The sequence below is a fragment of the Anser cygnoides genome, chromosome 5 (assembly GCF_040182565.1).
Source record: "Anser cygnoides isolate HZ-2024a breed goose chromosome 5, Taihu_goose_T2T_genome, whole genome shotgun sequence".
Lineage (NCBI taxonomy): Eukaryota > Metazoa > Chordata > Aves > Anseriformes > Anatidae > Anser > Anser cygnoides.
The window spans coordinates 59110106-59125820 of record NC_089877.1 but is presented as its reverse complement, the minus strand read 5'-3'; the positions used below and the strand labels follow the sequence as shown (position 1 = coordinate 59125820).

Sequence of the window (15715 nt, the reverse complement as noted above, 5' to 3'; positions counted from 1 at the left end):
TGGTAACTTGCCAATCTTATTCCTGTTGTCAGTTGCTGAAGATTAGCTAAAGTGTGAAACAATCCAGAATTTGATCGGCATTAGCTGCGTCACTGGGTACCTGTTTTATCACTGTAAGTGTTTTGAGGCTCAACTACTACAAGGGTTTCATTGTGTCTGTTGTGCTTTGTCACTGCAGGATAACTCCCACACCACTTGGAGAGGGGAAAAGCACCACCACCATAGGTCTTGTTCAAGCCTTAGGAGCACACCTTCATCAGAACGTCTTTGCCTGTGTTCGGCAGCCCTCTCAAGGGCCAACCTTCGGTATAAAGGGTATGTGCTGTTCTATTGATTGCAGGTAGTCTAAAGGGGGAAAGATGGCATTTGAAGATTTTTATTCTGCTACATTGTAGTTTTACATAATTCCCAGTTAGGATTGCATTTCTTTCTTGAAGAAAAACCTTGAGTAAGTTTTTCAGTGTTATTCTCAAGTGCTGTGCTGGGATATTAACTAAGCTGCTCAACAGTAGCTGCCTTCTTAGAGTCATTAAGCAAATACATGCATTATCACTCTGGGCTAGGGAGACCTTTATTTGCATGATTTGTCTGTTTCTCTGTAGGTGGAGCTGCAGGTGGTGGCTATTCTCAAGTTATTCCCATGGAAGAGGTAATTTTTTGTACAAAACTTCATTGCACATATAGCTTACAGACCTTGAAGAGACACTGCAGTCAGATAACTTATGAAATCTTTTTTGTTTATGGCCCAGTGTATCACTCCAAGAATGAGCGTTTGATTTCAGCAAAGCTTTTTTAGAAAACTCACTTCTTTTGTTGTTTCAGAAGGGCATTTGCATGGTCAAGGAATTTTACAGAACTGAGAATTCCCAGTTCCTCTGTTCCCTCCCCTCTTCTACTTCTGAATTGCTGCGTACCCTTGAGCAAAGTACATCCAGTGCCTCTTTTTCCTAGTGCTGAAATTAAGATTATAATGACCTAATACGTTTTGGAAGCATATTCAATAGTTCTCTCAGCAACAGTGGTCACTGACTCCTTCTGTGAGCTATTTTGGTGTACTTGTGTTTTGGATTACTAACGTGAAAAGGGAAAATGGGAATCAATAATGCCAAGACCTCAGCCTGTGGGTGACTGACACTGCAGTGTATTTCTGATGTGACTTGGCAACGAGTAAAATCCCGTGTCTGGGGGCAGGGAACTGAAAGGCACGTGTAGCACGTGCTCTCATGCTTCCTCCAACTCTCCTGTAATTGCATGTAGAATCTTACTTTTGTGCACTACAGATCGAAACGGTAATTTCAGGAGGAAAAACAGAAAAGATCAAAAGGGCTGTTTGTTCCAACTGATGCAGCAAGTCCATAAAAGATCTTAAAAAAAATTGTTAAGGAGGCAGAAGATTGACTTACTCAGGTGCCAAGAACATGTGTGAATGATAGATGTGACAGGAAAAATAATCTCCTCCTGTATGGGAGCGTTAATAAGATGAGCTAAAAGACTTCAGTGTGTGTAGCAGTGGGAAGCAGCCCCAGTCTTGAAACAAAGTGGTTGAAAGGACTCTCAGTATGACCCACATGGTAGAAAAACACACTGTAGTCTTTTGGGAGTGTTTTAATTTATCAATGCATGTCTTAGAAAATACAAGTACCTGGAGTCAGTAGACGTAGTAATGACCTTGATGCACCATTCGATGTTTCTGCGTGCAGCTTTCATCCCAGGAAATGATTAGCAAGCAAATAACTTTTAAATGAGGACTGTAGAACTGAGGTGGTAATAATTGCTGCTTGTTGCATACAAGTAGAATGAGAACAATTAGCATTTCCTTATTAGGATCTATGATCACTGTGTGACTGGCTCCATTCTGTTTTTTTTGCTGTTTGGTTTATAAGACCACAGCAGCAAGGCTCCAGCAAAGTGGTATCATAAAGGCTTCTGTCATATCACTTTTTCTAATGTCCTTTTTTCATCTTCCTCCTGTGCTGCACTGCTACAGAGGAAACGGATTGTTTTAACGACACTCTTCCCTTCCCTGCCCTAATGCAAGTTCATCAAGTAAGCTATATATCCAAAATCTTTTGTCAGTATAGCTCCAGTGCAGCAAGAAAACTCACATAGACAAACCCACTCAAATTATCGTTTAATGAGATAGAACCGAGAAAACTACTAGCGTTGTCACTGTAGTACGTGGTCTACAAGTCCTGCCTACGATACTCTGTGTGAGTGGTTAGCTTATGCAGAGCTCTGTGCAGTCACAGCTCTACTGATAGCGCCACATAAGGTTGCTAGTTTGAATTTAGTTCAGATACCTCTGTGGGAGCAGCCAGAACTTCAGCTAATGTGTGGAACGTGCAAATAATGTGAGTGGGTCAAAAGGAAGGTGAAAGAAGGAGTAATGCAGATGCGCCGTACCATGCTGTTCTCAGGTATCAAGGAGCCTGGCAGAACTGTTCTCATGCAAAAATCTTATTTGGAAGCTTTGTTCTGGAAGTTTGTAAAATGACATAAATGTGGGGGAGGCATTTTTCTGTTTCAGAGAAATTCTTTCCTCTCTTCCACATACCGCTCTGAGCAATCTCTTCCCCCTCCACCCTCACCCACTTTAACATTGCTATTAATATGTCTCTTTCCATCTGTCTACAATGTATTGAAATATATGAAAATTGCAGCAGGATGAGGTAACCGATATGTTTTCTGTCCTCTAGTTTAACCTTCACCTCACTGGCGACATCCATGCTATTACTGCAGCAAACAACCTGGTCGCTGCTGCTGTGGACACACGTATATTCCATGAGCTAACTCAGAATGACCAGGTAGGATCCTTTCTTACCATGCCCAACCCACTCTGGCCAGGATGTTGTAGGTATGCCAGCAGTACTAACTACATGTTTCATTCTTCAAGGCTCTCTATAACCGTTTGGTGCCTTCCGTCAATGGTGTTAGGAAGTTCTCAGAGATTCAAATCCGAAGGTTACAGGTAAGTTCACTGGTTTCACATTGGTTTCTGGTTCTGTTCCACTTGCTCCTCCTTTATATATGCAGAGCTAGCTAACAAAACTACTCATGTTGCACTGTAGGTCATAGAATCACCTAGATTGGAAAAGACCTTCAAGGTCATGAAGTCCAACCATCAGCATGACTTACCAAGTCCAATCATTAAACCACGTCTCTTAGTGCCATGTCCAGACATCTCTTAAATACCTCAAGGGATGGGGACTCTATCACTTCCCTGGGCAACCCATTCCAGTGCTTAACCACCCTCTCCATAAAGAAATTCTTCCTAATATCCGATGTAAACCTCTTCTGGCACAACTTGAGACCGTTTCTTTGTGTCCTATCACTTGTCAGTTGAGATAAGAGGCTGACTAGGCCAACCAACCGATGATAAGATCATTCTACTAGCATTTGTTTTTTACACAAAGTGTACAAAAGTGCGGCAGTCTGTCTTACAGCACAGATAACAATGAGTTGAAGCTCCAAGGGGAAGAACCATTGATGTAAATCTATTATGTGCTGTGTGAGTAACGCAGTGGGAGGAGACAAGCGGACTAGTGCCCTTTATTAATAGTGTCAATTTAGTGTCCTTAATGTAGTTTAAGACCAGAACCAATCTTTGTCTGTCACAGCCAGTGAAAGCTAAAGATGAATAAGTTGTATGTGACAGCTATATAGATAATGCAGCACAAAAAAGACAACTTACAAAATTCAGCAAAAAGAGAAGGTAGTGAATTTTTTGTCCTAGCCTGATTCAGCAAACAGGAGAGAAGGGAAAAAAATGCCTGTCCCCTACATCCTTTACTTCTCTTCTCCCCCAAGAAAAGAATTCCCAGTTAAATGAGTGCACCTGTCATTGAGTCTCAGACCCTGAGGAGATCACAGCTCCTCCAGTCCACAGAAATAAACTTATACCAACATGTGTCCTTGGCCTCTTCAAAAATTAGGATTAACGGGAATAGTTTTTCCATTGCGCTTGGACCTTCTGGCTATGAAAACAGGCTGGGCTCTGCTAAGCTTATTCCGAGCGCAAACCTGATTGTCCAATATTCATGCTCAATCAGTTGCCCATAGGGAGGTCAGGACCAGTAGACTACTTAGGAAGCTGAAACTCTAATTTATTAATTGGCTATAATGTCTCAACCGTCAGAGAATGTGCGGTTTACTTCCACTGCCAGGCAAAGCAGCTTTGTCATATTGCTTGGTGTTCTTGATGGACTGCAAGGGAACTCTACCCTAAGCACCCCTCTGGTTATTAACTGTTGAGATGTAGAAGGGATGCTAATACTCAAAAAGCGAATCTTTTTGATGGTATGGTGGGGTTTGTTGTTTTTTGTTTGTTTGTTTTTAATGCTATGCTTGAAGAGGGAGAGAACAGACTTTCTTCTTCCCTGCTGTTCTCCTGGAGAAAATAGGACTTAGCTGTCTAGTTAATTTAAAAAAAAAAAAAAAAAAAAAAAGCTTGTTCATAAATCAGCTCAATCCTTTTCCTCATTTCTAAGCTTGCACTCATATCGGGCTTCTTGAGATAATTCTTCTCTCAATTAAGCAACTTGGCAAACTGCCCATCCTCCCAGTATGTTCAAGATCAGCTTTCTGGGATGCTGACAGCCTTGTGACTGAATTGTTTAATTCCTCCTTTGTGCTGCTTAACCAGCATGCTGAAAGCAGTGTCTTTAAATACGTATGGCTGTGTGCAGTGACCCTAGTCAAACTAATGAGAAATGGCTGTAAGCATGTGAGACTAACGGTTAGAACAAGGCGTGTAAGAAACTGCAGAGCTTTCATTCTTAACGATTTCCGTAGATGCCTTACACAAAACTTTGTGACAACCTGCCCTGATGAGCTCTGTTTTCTGCATTGCCCTTTACAAGTTAGCAAGCAGCAAGCTCTGCTTCCAGGTGCACGCTGATACAGATCACTTTATGTTGTGGGACTTAGGAAAAGGGACACCAGTAGGACATCTCCTCCTTATTTCTGAATATGCATGTGCTGCTGGCAAAGGCTAATTGCTCTAGTGAAATGTTCATTTCCCTGAATCTTTTCATTATAGTTTTTTTTTCTCTTATGTGTCCTTTCCTTCCACAGAAATTGGGCATTAACAAAACTGATCCTACTGCTTTGACAAAGGAAGAAGTGAACTTATTTGTGAGATTGGACATTGACCCGGCCACCATAACATGGCAAAGAGGTACAAGAGCCATTAAATGGAAGAGTTAGTAAAAAACAAACCTTCTTAAAAAAGAGGTTTGCAAGTGTAGCAGGAACTGTTTTCCTGGGAAGATGGGAAGGACAGCAGGGCTGGCCTCTGCTGAGTGTTTGGTGGGATAAGTGCGTGCAGCTGAGATCCCATTTCTACAGGGTCTGACACAGGGGCTTAAATCCTAATCTTTGTGGATTCGGAGTAGACCTCACTAATTGGTGCAAGTTTGTGCTTGTGCTTTTGTTGGTCACTGAGAGTTTTGAGTTCAGCAACTGTAGCCAACAGTCTTTTTACCTGACTATCTGAGAAAGCATTGTGAGCAGGAGAGGGTACTGTTCTGGAATTAAACTCAATTTTAATCTGCCCACTTGCTCTGTTGGGAAATGACAGAAAATAAATGCCAGATTTTTAAAAGGTTTTTAAAGATACCTAAAGTAAGATCAGTCTCTGGTCTGGCTGTGTTAACAAAAGGAATTTCAGATAAGGAAAAATTTTATTTAGGTCCCATGAGGATTGCTTTTTTTTTCCTTTTATGAAAATACAATGTGAAATGTATTCTCCAAAATTTGCTTCATATCCTATAATGGAGCTAAATTAGTCTGCCTCATGGGAAATATTTTATAAAATACTTAGAATTTTTCAAGCAACTAGTAAGAAACAGCAAGTTTAAGCTGGTATTTGATAGTTTGTGTTCCGAAGATAATTTGAGCTAGTGGGTCTCTATGGAACTGTTCTCATTAGATGGTAGATTCTGACCATTTTGTCCTTAAACTTATAAAATGATAATTTTATTTCCTTTTGGCTGTAGTAATTTTCTGATTTCATTTTAACTAATGGTGAAAAAGCAATGAAAATTTGAAAAAGCAATTGGAATTATGCTAGCAACTCTGCTTTTCAGAGAGGCTTTGGACTTGTGGTTAATGCACACACAGGTAGGTAGACTCCCTCTGAACGCAGTGCAGAATCTGCATGTGACTGTAGTCCATCTTAACAGCATTGCATTTGTGTCTTGGAGAAGAATCGTGCTGATTATTAGTGCTTGTCATTCTGTAGGAGAAGATGGTTTTCCAAACTGCCATCCTCTCTTCATGCTGATCTAGCTGAGTGTTTGTCTCTTACAAACTATAACTGTGACTTATGGCTTGCAGTGTGACTTCTCATCCTTCTCTCTGCATCCTCACAGTACTGGATACGAATGACAGGTTCCTCAGGAAAATCACTATTGGACAGTCTCCAACAGAAAAAGGCTTTTCACGAACGGTAATTATTCTCCTTTCTTGCATCTTTTAAAAAGTACTTTGAAAAATATGATCCCAAAGCAAATTTCTGTAACTCCAGATGTTTTTTTTTTTGTTACACCAATATCTTGTTAAGGAGAAAATAAAACTAAGCTTTGTATTGGTAGTGAATTGAACTGCTTGGTTGAAGGGACTTTTTGCTATCTGTTCCCTTCAGCCCTTTCCTGAACTGAGATGACTGTGGCATAGTTACAGTGGTACACAAATGCTCCCTGCAAATACAATGCCTGGAGATTGCTAATCTTAGCCGCTAAACATGCTTTGATTGGGATGCATCTGTCCAAAACCCAGCACAGTATACAAGCTTGTTGTCTGGATTCGTTGTATAATCAACATAGAAAAATGGTCAGTTGGGACTGTGATTTCTCTCATCCTTTAATAACTGTCAAATTAATAGTTCAAATGAGTTGTGTCCAGAAAACCCTTTTTCTATTTACTTGAAAAGGTCTCTAGGGTGCCTAGCTTCAACGGAGGTATCTGTGTTATGTCAGATGGATATGAATTCTACCCTCCATTTCCTATAGAATCAGTTAGGTTTTTGTTGTTGTTGGGCTTGGTTTTTTCTTTTTTTTTTTTTTGTCATGTGCTGTACTGTTTAGTGATGGCTAGATGAGTTAGTAAGCTCAGTCTTCTAAAATATATTCTGTGTAAGTGTTCTTACATGAATCACTAGTTTATGTGCCAGGAGAGAGTCATATAATAGCAGTGGAATAAGTAGTTTTAACTTTATTTTGCAGGGAAAAAAAGGTTTAAAATTGTCAATTTAAATAATTTTATGATTTAAGTATGTTCTGAAAGTAATACTTTAAATTATTCTTATGTATATATGTTTGTATTTGTTTTTTATTATAATGGAGATGACTGGCCTTTTTTCTGCTAGGGAATCTTGATGAATTCATGTTCTTTATTCATCTCTTGCAGGCTCAGTTTGACATCACAGTGAGCAGTGAAATCATGGCAGTTCTAGCACTCTCTGATAGCTTGGATGACATGAAAAGGCGACTGGGCAGAATGGTAGTAGCTTCCAGCAAGAGAGGAGAACCAGTTACAACAGATGACCTTGTAAGAGAGTCACAGTCTTTAAATGCTATCTCTTAGCACTTCTGAAAGTGCTTGGATTGAAAAGCAGAATGATGATTCTGTGCAGGAAGGACTTTTGGCCTCTGGAGTTACTGAAGTTTTTTTATTTCAGTGTGGCTAACTCCTAACCCAGAGACTGTGTGTACACGTGTTCTGGGCAGGGACAAAGTGATGTACAAAGTGATACATGTGATGTACTGCATGTCAAATTGAAGCTAGCACCATAGGATTAAGGGAGGAATACATGGTGGCTTCTAGATAAAAAGCATATTTCGAAATGGGAAGAATTCAAAATGCATCCTGCTGGCCATCCTGTTTCTCAGGCTCCCTGGAGCGAGGAAAACATTAAGCAGGATCAAAGCCTGGTGCAAATTTAATTACAGATGATGAAATGTCTTGTGCTGGGAGACTGTGAATGCTATAAAAGCTGACCTTGTTGCAAATAAGTGCAAGGTCTCCATAAAGCAGTCTTTGGTTAGGGGCACAAATTCCATATTTCCACTGAACAAAATGCTGAATATAACACTGGTGATGTTTGTTACCAGTACGTAAAACAATCGCAAGCTGCAATACTGTCTTGCAACAGTCCATACAATAATTATTAGCGCAGTTCTTGGTGTTTTTATGGAGTCTGTCAGCTGGAACTCTACCAGACAGTGCTTCAGCATGGTTCAGGGATTAGCCTGTGCCCCAGACACTTGTTCCAGTAAGTGCTTTGGAGATGGCAACTCTGTCTGGAGAAGGAGAGGAGGGGAATTGAGTTCTGTATATGAACTGTGCCCTGCCACTTGGCCTCAAGGCAGAACAGGTTCAGGACTGTTGCTCTAGTCTGCAGAGACATGATACTGGTCTTACTGCTGTCCTGTATAGTAGATTTTTTTCACAACCTGCTATGCAGATGACTCAAAAAGAGCTCTACAAATTAACATGGTGCAGTGTTAATGTTTGTCTTGCATTTTTTGAATAAACTTTTCCTGTGTGACAGAAGACTCCACAGGGTGGGTATCCTGGTCTCTGTTTCCAGCAAAGGTGGAACACAGCACTAAGGCTTAGCCAGCTCTTGCTGTCTGTGAGTTTGGGGAGATAGTTTTGCTTGGTTGAGTGATTTTTTTATTTTTTTGTTCTGCGTTCATCCTACGATAAGTCTGGGAAGCAGTAGATTATCAGTGTGTCCTGACTCTGGCCCTGCGGGAAAAGGGTTGGTCTGGGAACTATTTATCTCTAAGTATCTTGATGTGAGACGTTTGTTGGGCATGAGGAAGGGCATGTGCCAAAGTTCTATAGGCAGTTTTGAGATTTTAGTTCCTGTTGCTAATGTGCTGCCAAGTTTTAACATTAAACACCTGAGTTAACCCCTGTTCTTCAAAACAAAAGTTTCTTTTGCTGCCAATCAATGGAGGCAGATGGAACTTGGGCAGGGAATTGCTTTGTGAGTTTTATGTGGAGTCTAGGTGATAAGAGTCTTTTCATCTCAAGATAGGGTTTGTTTGTTTGTTTGTTTTGAACCTAATTAATTTTGTTTGTTGCAACTGCGAAGTGGAGGATGATATCAGATGTGTCAAACAGGTTCTCAAGTTTTACACATTTGTGCAGATGGTGGCCATTGGCTTGCGTGGTTAGGAGTGTGTTACGTGCTCCTCGTGCAGGCAGAAACATGGTGATTGCAGAGACCAGACTGGCACAATAAGATGTCCACATCCTTCTGCTGTAGTATAACCAATGTCATGGGTGCATTACCAGGAAGCTCAAAGGAACTGAGAAGAAATGTGGAATCAAAAACTGACTACTGGTTTTTAGAGATAGGGATGTATTGAAGCACTGCTGACTGACACAGGCCTGAAATGTCATGGAAATCTTGCTCTGTAGCTTTCATTATTCTGGAGATGACTGAAGTTTAAAGCTTATCCGTTAAATGTTAACTAAGCTTTCATGTGGCAAGACTGAAATAATGAAACAAAGCAGTGAATGTCTTATAAAAAAAATCATATAATTGAATGCTGCAATCCAATTGAAATTAAAAGGGAAGAAAAGGAAATAATGGTTCAAGGTTTTCGTAACTGCTCTGAATGTTTGGTACAGTAGCCATGATAATAATTCTAGTTACTTTAGCAAAAGCTGGGTGACAACGAGTTCAGTTTTCACTGGACTCTGGCCGTTACAAGGTGGACCAAACCATTATTTTCTTCTTCCTGGAACACATGTGAAGTCACAAGTGTTCACTTTGCAGGAAGCAGAACTGCAGCAGGGCACACAGCTGCACCTCAGAAGGAACATGGACTCTGCTGTTTGCCACTGTTTGATGCCAGCTTGATCTTTTTTCACAAAGGGCTTCACTTTAAAAGTTATATCTGTGCGAGGGAGTTGGCCAGGATGTAGCAGCTAGTTAGGGACACATTCAGGCCATTATGTAGAGCATAGCTGCTGAAGTGAGGGGGAAAATATCCAACGTGATTCTACCTGTAAAACCCAAGAACGTTGACATGCGTAAATTTTACACGTCTTTAGGTACTGCAAAAGAAAGACAACAATGCTATAGTTGAGGTATTGGGGTGAAGAATGCGGTGCAGTATTTTATCATTATTTTATCATGTATGAAATTTGTCTTGAAAAACTCTCCCTGCTTTGTTCTACTGGATGGGGTGCAATAAACTATACATACCTAAGAGTTACTATTGTTTACTAACCTGCTGAAACAGCAGTTGTTTTTTAAGCCTGCACCACAGAGCAAGTTGGCCAAACAAGGTCAAAACCAAGAGGCTGCACCCAGCAGAAATCCTTTTACAAGGATGTAAAAGGCATTATTCTGCCCTGTCCTGAGTAATGTTAGTTACATCTGGAGCAACTGCTGGTTCTGCTCCTGAAAGCTCACCGGGATAAAAACAGAGTCTTGAAACTGCCTAGGAACTGTCTCGATGTCTCTCTACATCTGGAAACTGATAGCTCTTTTTTTTCCTTTTAGGGAGTGACTGGTGCTCTGGCTGTCTTGATGAAAGATGCTATTAAACCAAATCTCATGCAGACACTAGAGGTGAGCCACAGGTGATTTGCTCTGTGTGTGTTCACAAAAGAGCTACTGGTTTGGTTCATTTATCACAGTCAGCATGGACTTACTCTGCTTAGAGCTGGAGGTTTATCATGGTTTCCTATCAAAGATTCAGGACTAGTGTCTGTATGCCACTGGCGTGTGTGATGACACTGAAGAAATGCACTAAACTTCACTGTGTCTCTTTTGTTGACTCCAGTGTCAGAAAATGTTTTGAAAATCTAGATAGCATGAGCGCAGGAGAATGGGAAAGAGTTGCTGGGATTTAGCCATCCTTTTCCTAAGTGGGTTAATATCTCCACTTCTGAAGATTATTATAATCTGTAATCTTTCTTTAGTAATGATAATGAATGTTTGATCGGAGGGCTTTAAGATCTGTCTTTTAAGAATGAATTTCTTTAACTTCAAATACTGTAGTACTTAGCTCTTGAAAAGCTACAGATTTGCTAAATTTTACCTTCTGATTTTATCTCTCTCTCTCCCTGCCATTCCCCTATCCCACCCTCCATTTTCTAGGGAACACCAGTGTTTGTTCATGCTGGACCTTTTGCCAATATTGCACATGGAAATTCTTCAGTGTTGGCAGACAAAATAGCACTGAAGCTTGTGGGTAAAGAGGGTTTTGTTGGTAAGTGTATGGTATGTTTTTCTTGTTGTTTTGTTGGTTTTGCAGGGAAGGATCTGCTTTTTTTATCATGACTGTCTTTGTTGTTTTTTTGTCTTAGAAGAAGCTTCTGATTTCTATAATCAGAGCACTGATTTCTCTACCCAGCAACCTTTCACGAGCTTCCTCTTTTTTTTTTTCCTTTTGTTTTTTCTTCTGCTCTAGTTACAGAAGCAGGATTTGGTGCAGACATAGGAATGGAGAAATTCTTTAATATTAAGTGCCGTTACTCTGGTCTCCGGCCTAATGTGGTGGTGTTGGTTGCTACTGTCCGAGCTCTGAAAATGCATGGAGGAGGGCCTGCAGTAAGTACCAGACAAGGTTTCACTTAGGCCTGAGAAGCTCTTACTTGTTCCTGTCCAGTCACTTGAAGCCCTGTACAGTTTGATCTGCTTGTAATTATCTTGAGATCTGCTGAGATCTGTTGTAAAGGGAATCCATATGTCCCTGCTACTTGTAATCTGCTTCTTTGTAGTATGTTACAGATACATAGCTGCTTATTTTATTGTCCTAATTAAATATGCCAGGCCACTAGTGATATTATCACAGTCTTTAATTTGTTACATTGTGAGTGCAGCTTCCATTTTTTTTCCATTTCTTTTTTCTTAGAAAGAAAATAAGCTTGAAGTAGAGTGTTGTATCTTGATGCAGTTGTAGAAGAATCAAGTACATATTGCCATCATGAATAAAAATCTTATGGGGTACCCTCTTCTTTTTCTTCCCTAGGTCACTGCAGGGGTACCTTTACCAAAGGAGTACACGGAAGAGGTAACCTTCTTTAGCTGTTGTGACAGTTGACCACCTATTTGCAGTCATTACACAATATTGTCATGCAGTGCGTGCCTGGATAGCTAGTCTGTGTCAATTCTTTAGCTGCCAGGGAAATGCTTCCTCACACAAGCTATAATGTCCTTTTTTTTTTTTTTATAATGATGTTACTTTGGCTCTGCTCTTTCAAGCATTTATTGTACTTGACCTAGCCAGAGCCTTCTGTTTCTCCTGAGCTCCCACAATTGTCTGTGTGCTCAATTTTTCATAGTAATGTCTGCTGAGTGTCCCCTGACCCTCTCAGTATTAGAGTAATTGCTTGGCTGAAATATTGTCTCTGAAAATATTCAGAGTGCTTGTCTAATTACTCTCTTCTTAGCAGCAGCAGCAGTTTTTATTCCCCTTCTGACCTTCCTTTGAAAGCAGCAAGGAAAATGAACTAAAGTCTATGCTTCTATCCTCGTGCCTTGAAAGGTTGTGTGTACTTAGATAATTGGTCTGGCTCCCTTTATATGGCTTCAGCTTTTTAACTTCTAGAGCTTCTGTAGGGATTATTCCTTAAAATGATAGGAAGGGATGAAATGTCTGGATTTCCATTAATAATCTCTGATGCTGTGAAACAAATGTGTGTAAACTGAAAGCTGTTACCACAAACTTCAAACAAATGTCGTGAAATTCACTGCTAATGATATTTAATAATTAAAGAGGAATGTGCCACAGACGAAGATGAGACTTTACTGTGAGGAATTAATAGTCATAGGTATTGACTTAAGAATAACAAAAAGTGATAAAAGGTAATTTCTCCTACCTTGACTTGGCAGTTGAAACCAGCAATCATTAGAAACAGTCAATCCTTTTCTAGCATTCCATTTGAGATCATGTACTAGTCCAGAGTGTTCAGAAAGCAGCTCTGAAAATTTGCCGTGGTGGTTTCATTCCCTTTCTGACACTTTCATCATGAGCTGTGGATGTAGTGGATTTGGGGCAAAGGTTTCACTGCCCCTCATAAAATGCACTTTCTGCTTGCTGTATTCTTTACAGAATCTTCAGCTGTTGGCAAAAGGTTGTAGTAACCTAAGCAAACAAATCCAAAACGCTCGGATGTTTGGTGTCCCAGTAGTAGTGGCTGTCAATGCTTTCAAGTAAGTGATCCAGGGACTGGAATTGATGCATGGGAATAAAATGGTGATGCTTTATATGCTATGTTGAATGCAAACTCTCTTCAGTATTGTCCAGGTTTTGTTTGCAGAAAATAACATTTTGCATTGCTTGAAGATGCTGAATAAATAGAGGAGCTCTGCTCACTCATTTCACGTGCACTCACTAGTTAAATTTAGCTTAAGATCTTATGATCAGTGACTTATCTGCCATCATTTACAAAAAAGTGGCCAAATTACTGTGGACAAAAGGTATCTGTGAGGATATAGAATATCCTTAATATATAAGTTCGTAATAGATGATGAAGTGCCTGCGCTGTAAACCCCACTGTGTTCAGTGGTCTGCTGCATAGAATAATTGTGCCATGCCAGGAAGCATTTAGGGCTCTGCGCGTTGTACTGCAGAGGAAACAGAATCTGTGTGGTCTTCCCTCATAAGAGCAGAAGGGTTCAGAACTGGTGTGCTAATGCCTTTTTGAGTTTGCTTCTGAAAATGGGAATTGCATTGCTGATATAAGCAGAAAATCCAGAAATGGCTGTCAGTTGTCTTGGCTTTCTGCATGTAGTTCAGGCCTACTTGTTGCTGTCTGTTCCTCTGTGGAGTAACTTCCTTCACTAAGGTGGAGAAGGCTTCCTGTGGATAACCCCTCAGTAAAAATGGCTCCCTGATGGGTGGATGCATCCTGTGATTTCTCTGGGCAGAGTTTGATTCTTGTTGACAAGAATGAGAAATAGAACAAGCTATTCATTTACTGTGCATACATTCTGGTACAAATACACAGACTTTTCTCCTTACAGAACAGATACAAAGGCTGAACTGGCCCTTGTAGTACAACTGGCAAAGGAAGCAGGAGCGTTTGATGCTGTCGAGTGCACTCACTGGGCAGAGGGAGGTAAAGGAGCTGTTGCACTGGCCCAGGCTGTTCAGAGAGCATCACAGACACCCAGCAACTTCAGATTCCTCTATAATGTGGAGGTAAGAGCTTGCGCTATTACGGAGGTACTTTGTTTATAAGGTGGAGATTAGCTGGTTTCACTAGCTTAGGTGGCTGAAAGTTACCTGAAAGTCTGCTCTGAGAAACTGAGAAGAAACTTGTTTTTAGAATACAACCTTTATTCCACCAGTCTCAAAGACCCAGTTTGTCAGTTCTTGTTCTTTTGATTACTAAGTGACATATAGTTTATTTCTGACGCTGAAAGATGCTGCTGTGACCTGGCTAGAGATGGTTTCTAATGTGACAGCCACGTTCCAGGTTAGGGGGAAGTTTATTTCATGATCTGAGACATGCATTCCTGTCAGAGCATGGACTGGAACAAGCCTGAACACACTTGCTACCTTACTGGAGAGTTTCTGGGTGCACCTGGTGCTCAGGATGAGAATACAAGAGGCTGTGGAACAGAAGATCCTTTTTTAACTTGTTTCTTTCTCTGCAAATGAGGTTTATGGAGTCACACTACAGGTTGGGTGGAAGTGTGTGTGTGTGTGTGTGTTTCTAATGACTTTGTACTTAAGCAAATTTGGCAAATGACTTGGAGGTAATGAAGTCACTGTTATTTCCTAGGTTATGGCCTAAAATCTCCTTTAATAGCAAGCGCCTATTGAGGCACCTAATGAGGTACCTAACGAGGTACAGTTATGTCATTGTGTCTATTTCAGCTTCTAAAACAGATGCTTTCAATTTTTCTTCTTTAACCTGATTTATTTGTGCTTTTATTTAACAGTTAATTTGTATTCCCTCAAATTATTTTTGTCTGCTTTTTGACTTAAACTTGAGAGCAAATACCGATGTCTCTTGCAGGGGGTGGTAATTAACATGTAAGCACAACTCATAAGAAATTGATGTGTATCTTTTGTTTCTGACCGTAGTAAATTAGTTTTGTCCTCCTAACAAGAGCTGCAACAAGATAAATGAAACTTGTTTTGAATCCCCTTAAATTATTGTTTAGCTTTGTTTTACAGCAAATGGGAATACCTCCTGTAGCTGCAGATGAGCGCAACATACATGAAGGATTGTGAAGCTGCTGTGATGTTATGGCTCTGTGTAGCTGGGCCATGCTGACTTACCTGTCTTTTTTCCAGCTCCCTGTTATAGATAAGATCAGACTTATTGCACAGCAGATCTATGGGGCAAGTGACATTGAGCTACTTCCAGAGGCACAGGAGAAAGTCACCTTGTACACTAAGCAGGTTAGTTTTTCCGTGTCATCTGCTACCCAGTGATGCTTTTCATTTAAAATGGTTGTATTGAACAGTGGTGTTCAAACTCTGTATAAAGGGAATCATCACTCAAAACGTGTCCTTGCCCAGGACTTGTTGAATACTGCTATGGCAAAAGAGTATGAGAAGGTGGTGTGAGAAGGAAGAAACACAACTCCTCTGGCCCAGCCATATGTCCCTAATACTGTGTGATGGGTGGGAGAATTCAGTGATCTTTACTTTCCAATCCTTCAGCAATTTGGGAATTAGGGAACTACAAATGCTCAGACTGGTTCTAAACAGTCTCTGATTTGATTTAT

At 40.5% G+C, this 15715-nt stretch overlaps 1 protein-coding gene across 1 annotated transcript in view; it reads left to right on the top strand.

Annotated features, from left to right (window-relative positions):
• MTHFD1 (methylenetetrahydrofolate dehydrogenase, cyclohydrolase and formyltetrahydrofolate synthetase 1) overlaps window positions 1–15715 on the top strand; it is a 40807-nt gene that overhangs the window by 19613 nt on the left and 5479 nt on the right. The window contains exons 12-25 of the mRNA XM_013183082.3: window positions 179–315; window positions 603–649; window positions 2697–2804; window positions 2894–2968; window positions 5074–5176; window positions 6372–6448; window positions 7408–7548; window positions 10526–10594; window positions 11126–11237; window positions 11439–11578; window positions 12000–12041; window positions 13083–13183; window positions 13997–14174; window positions 15279–15386. Coding sequence (XP_013038536.2) covers window positions 179–315; window positions 603–649; window positions 2697–2804; window positions 2894–2968; window positions 5074–5176; window positions 6372–6448; window positions 7408–7548; window positions 10526–10594; window positions 11126–11237; window positions 11439–11578; window positions 12000–12041; window positions 13083–13183; window positions 13997–14174; window positions 15279–15386 — 1438 coding nt within the window. The remainder of the gene's footprint in view (window positions 1–178; window positions 316–602; window positions 650–2696; window positions 2805–2893; window positions 2969–5073; window positions 5177–6371; window positions 6449–7407; window positions 7549–10525; window positions 10595–11125; window positions 11238–11438; window positions 11579–11999; window positions 12042–13082; window positions 13184–13996; window positions 14175–15278; window positions 15387–15715) is intronic.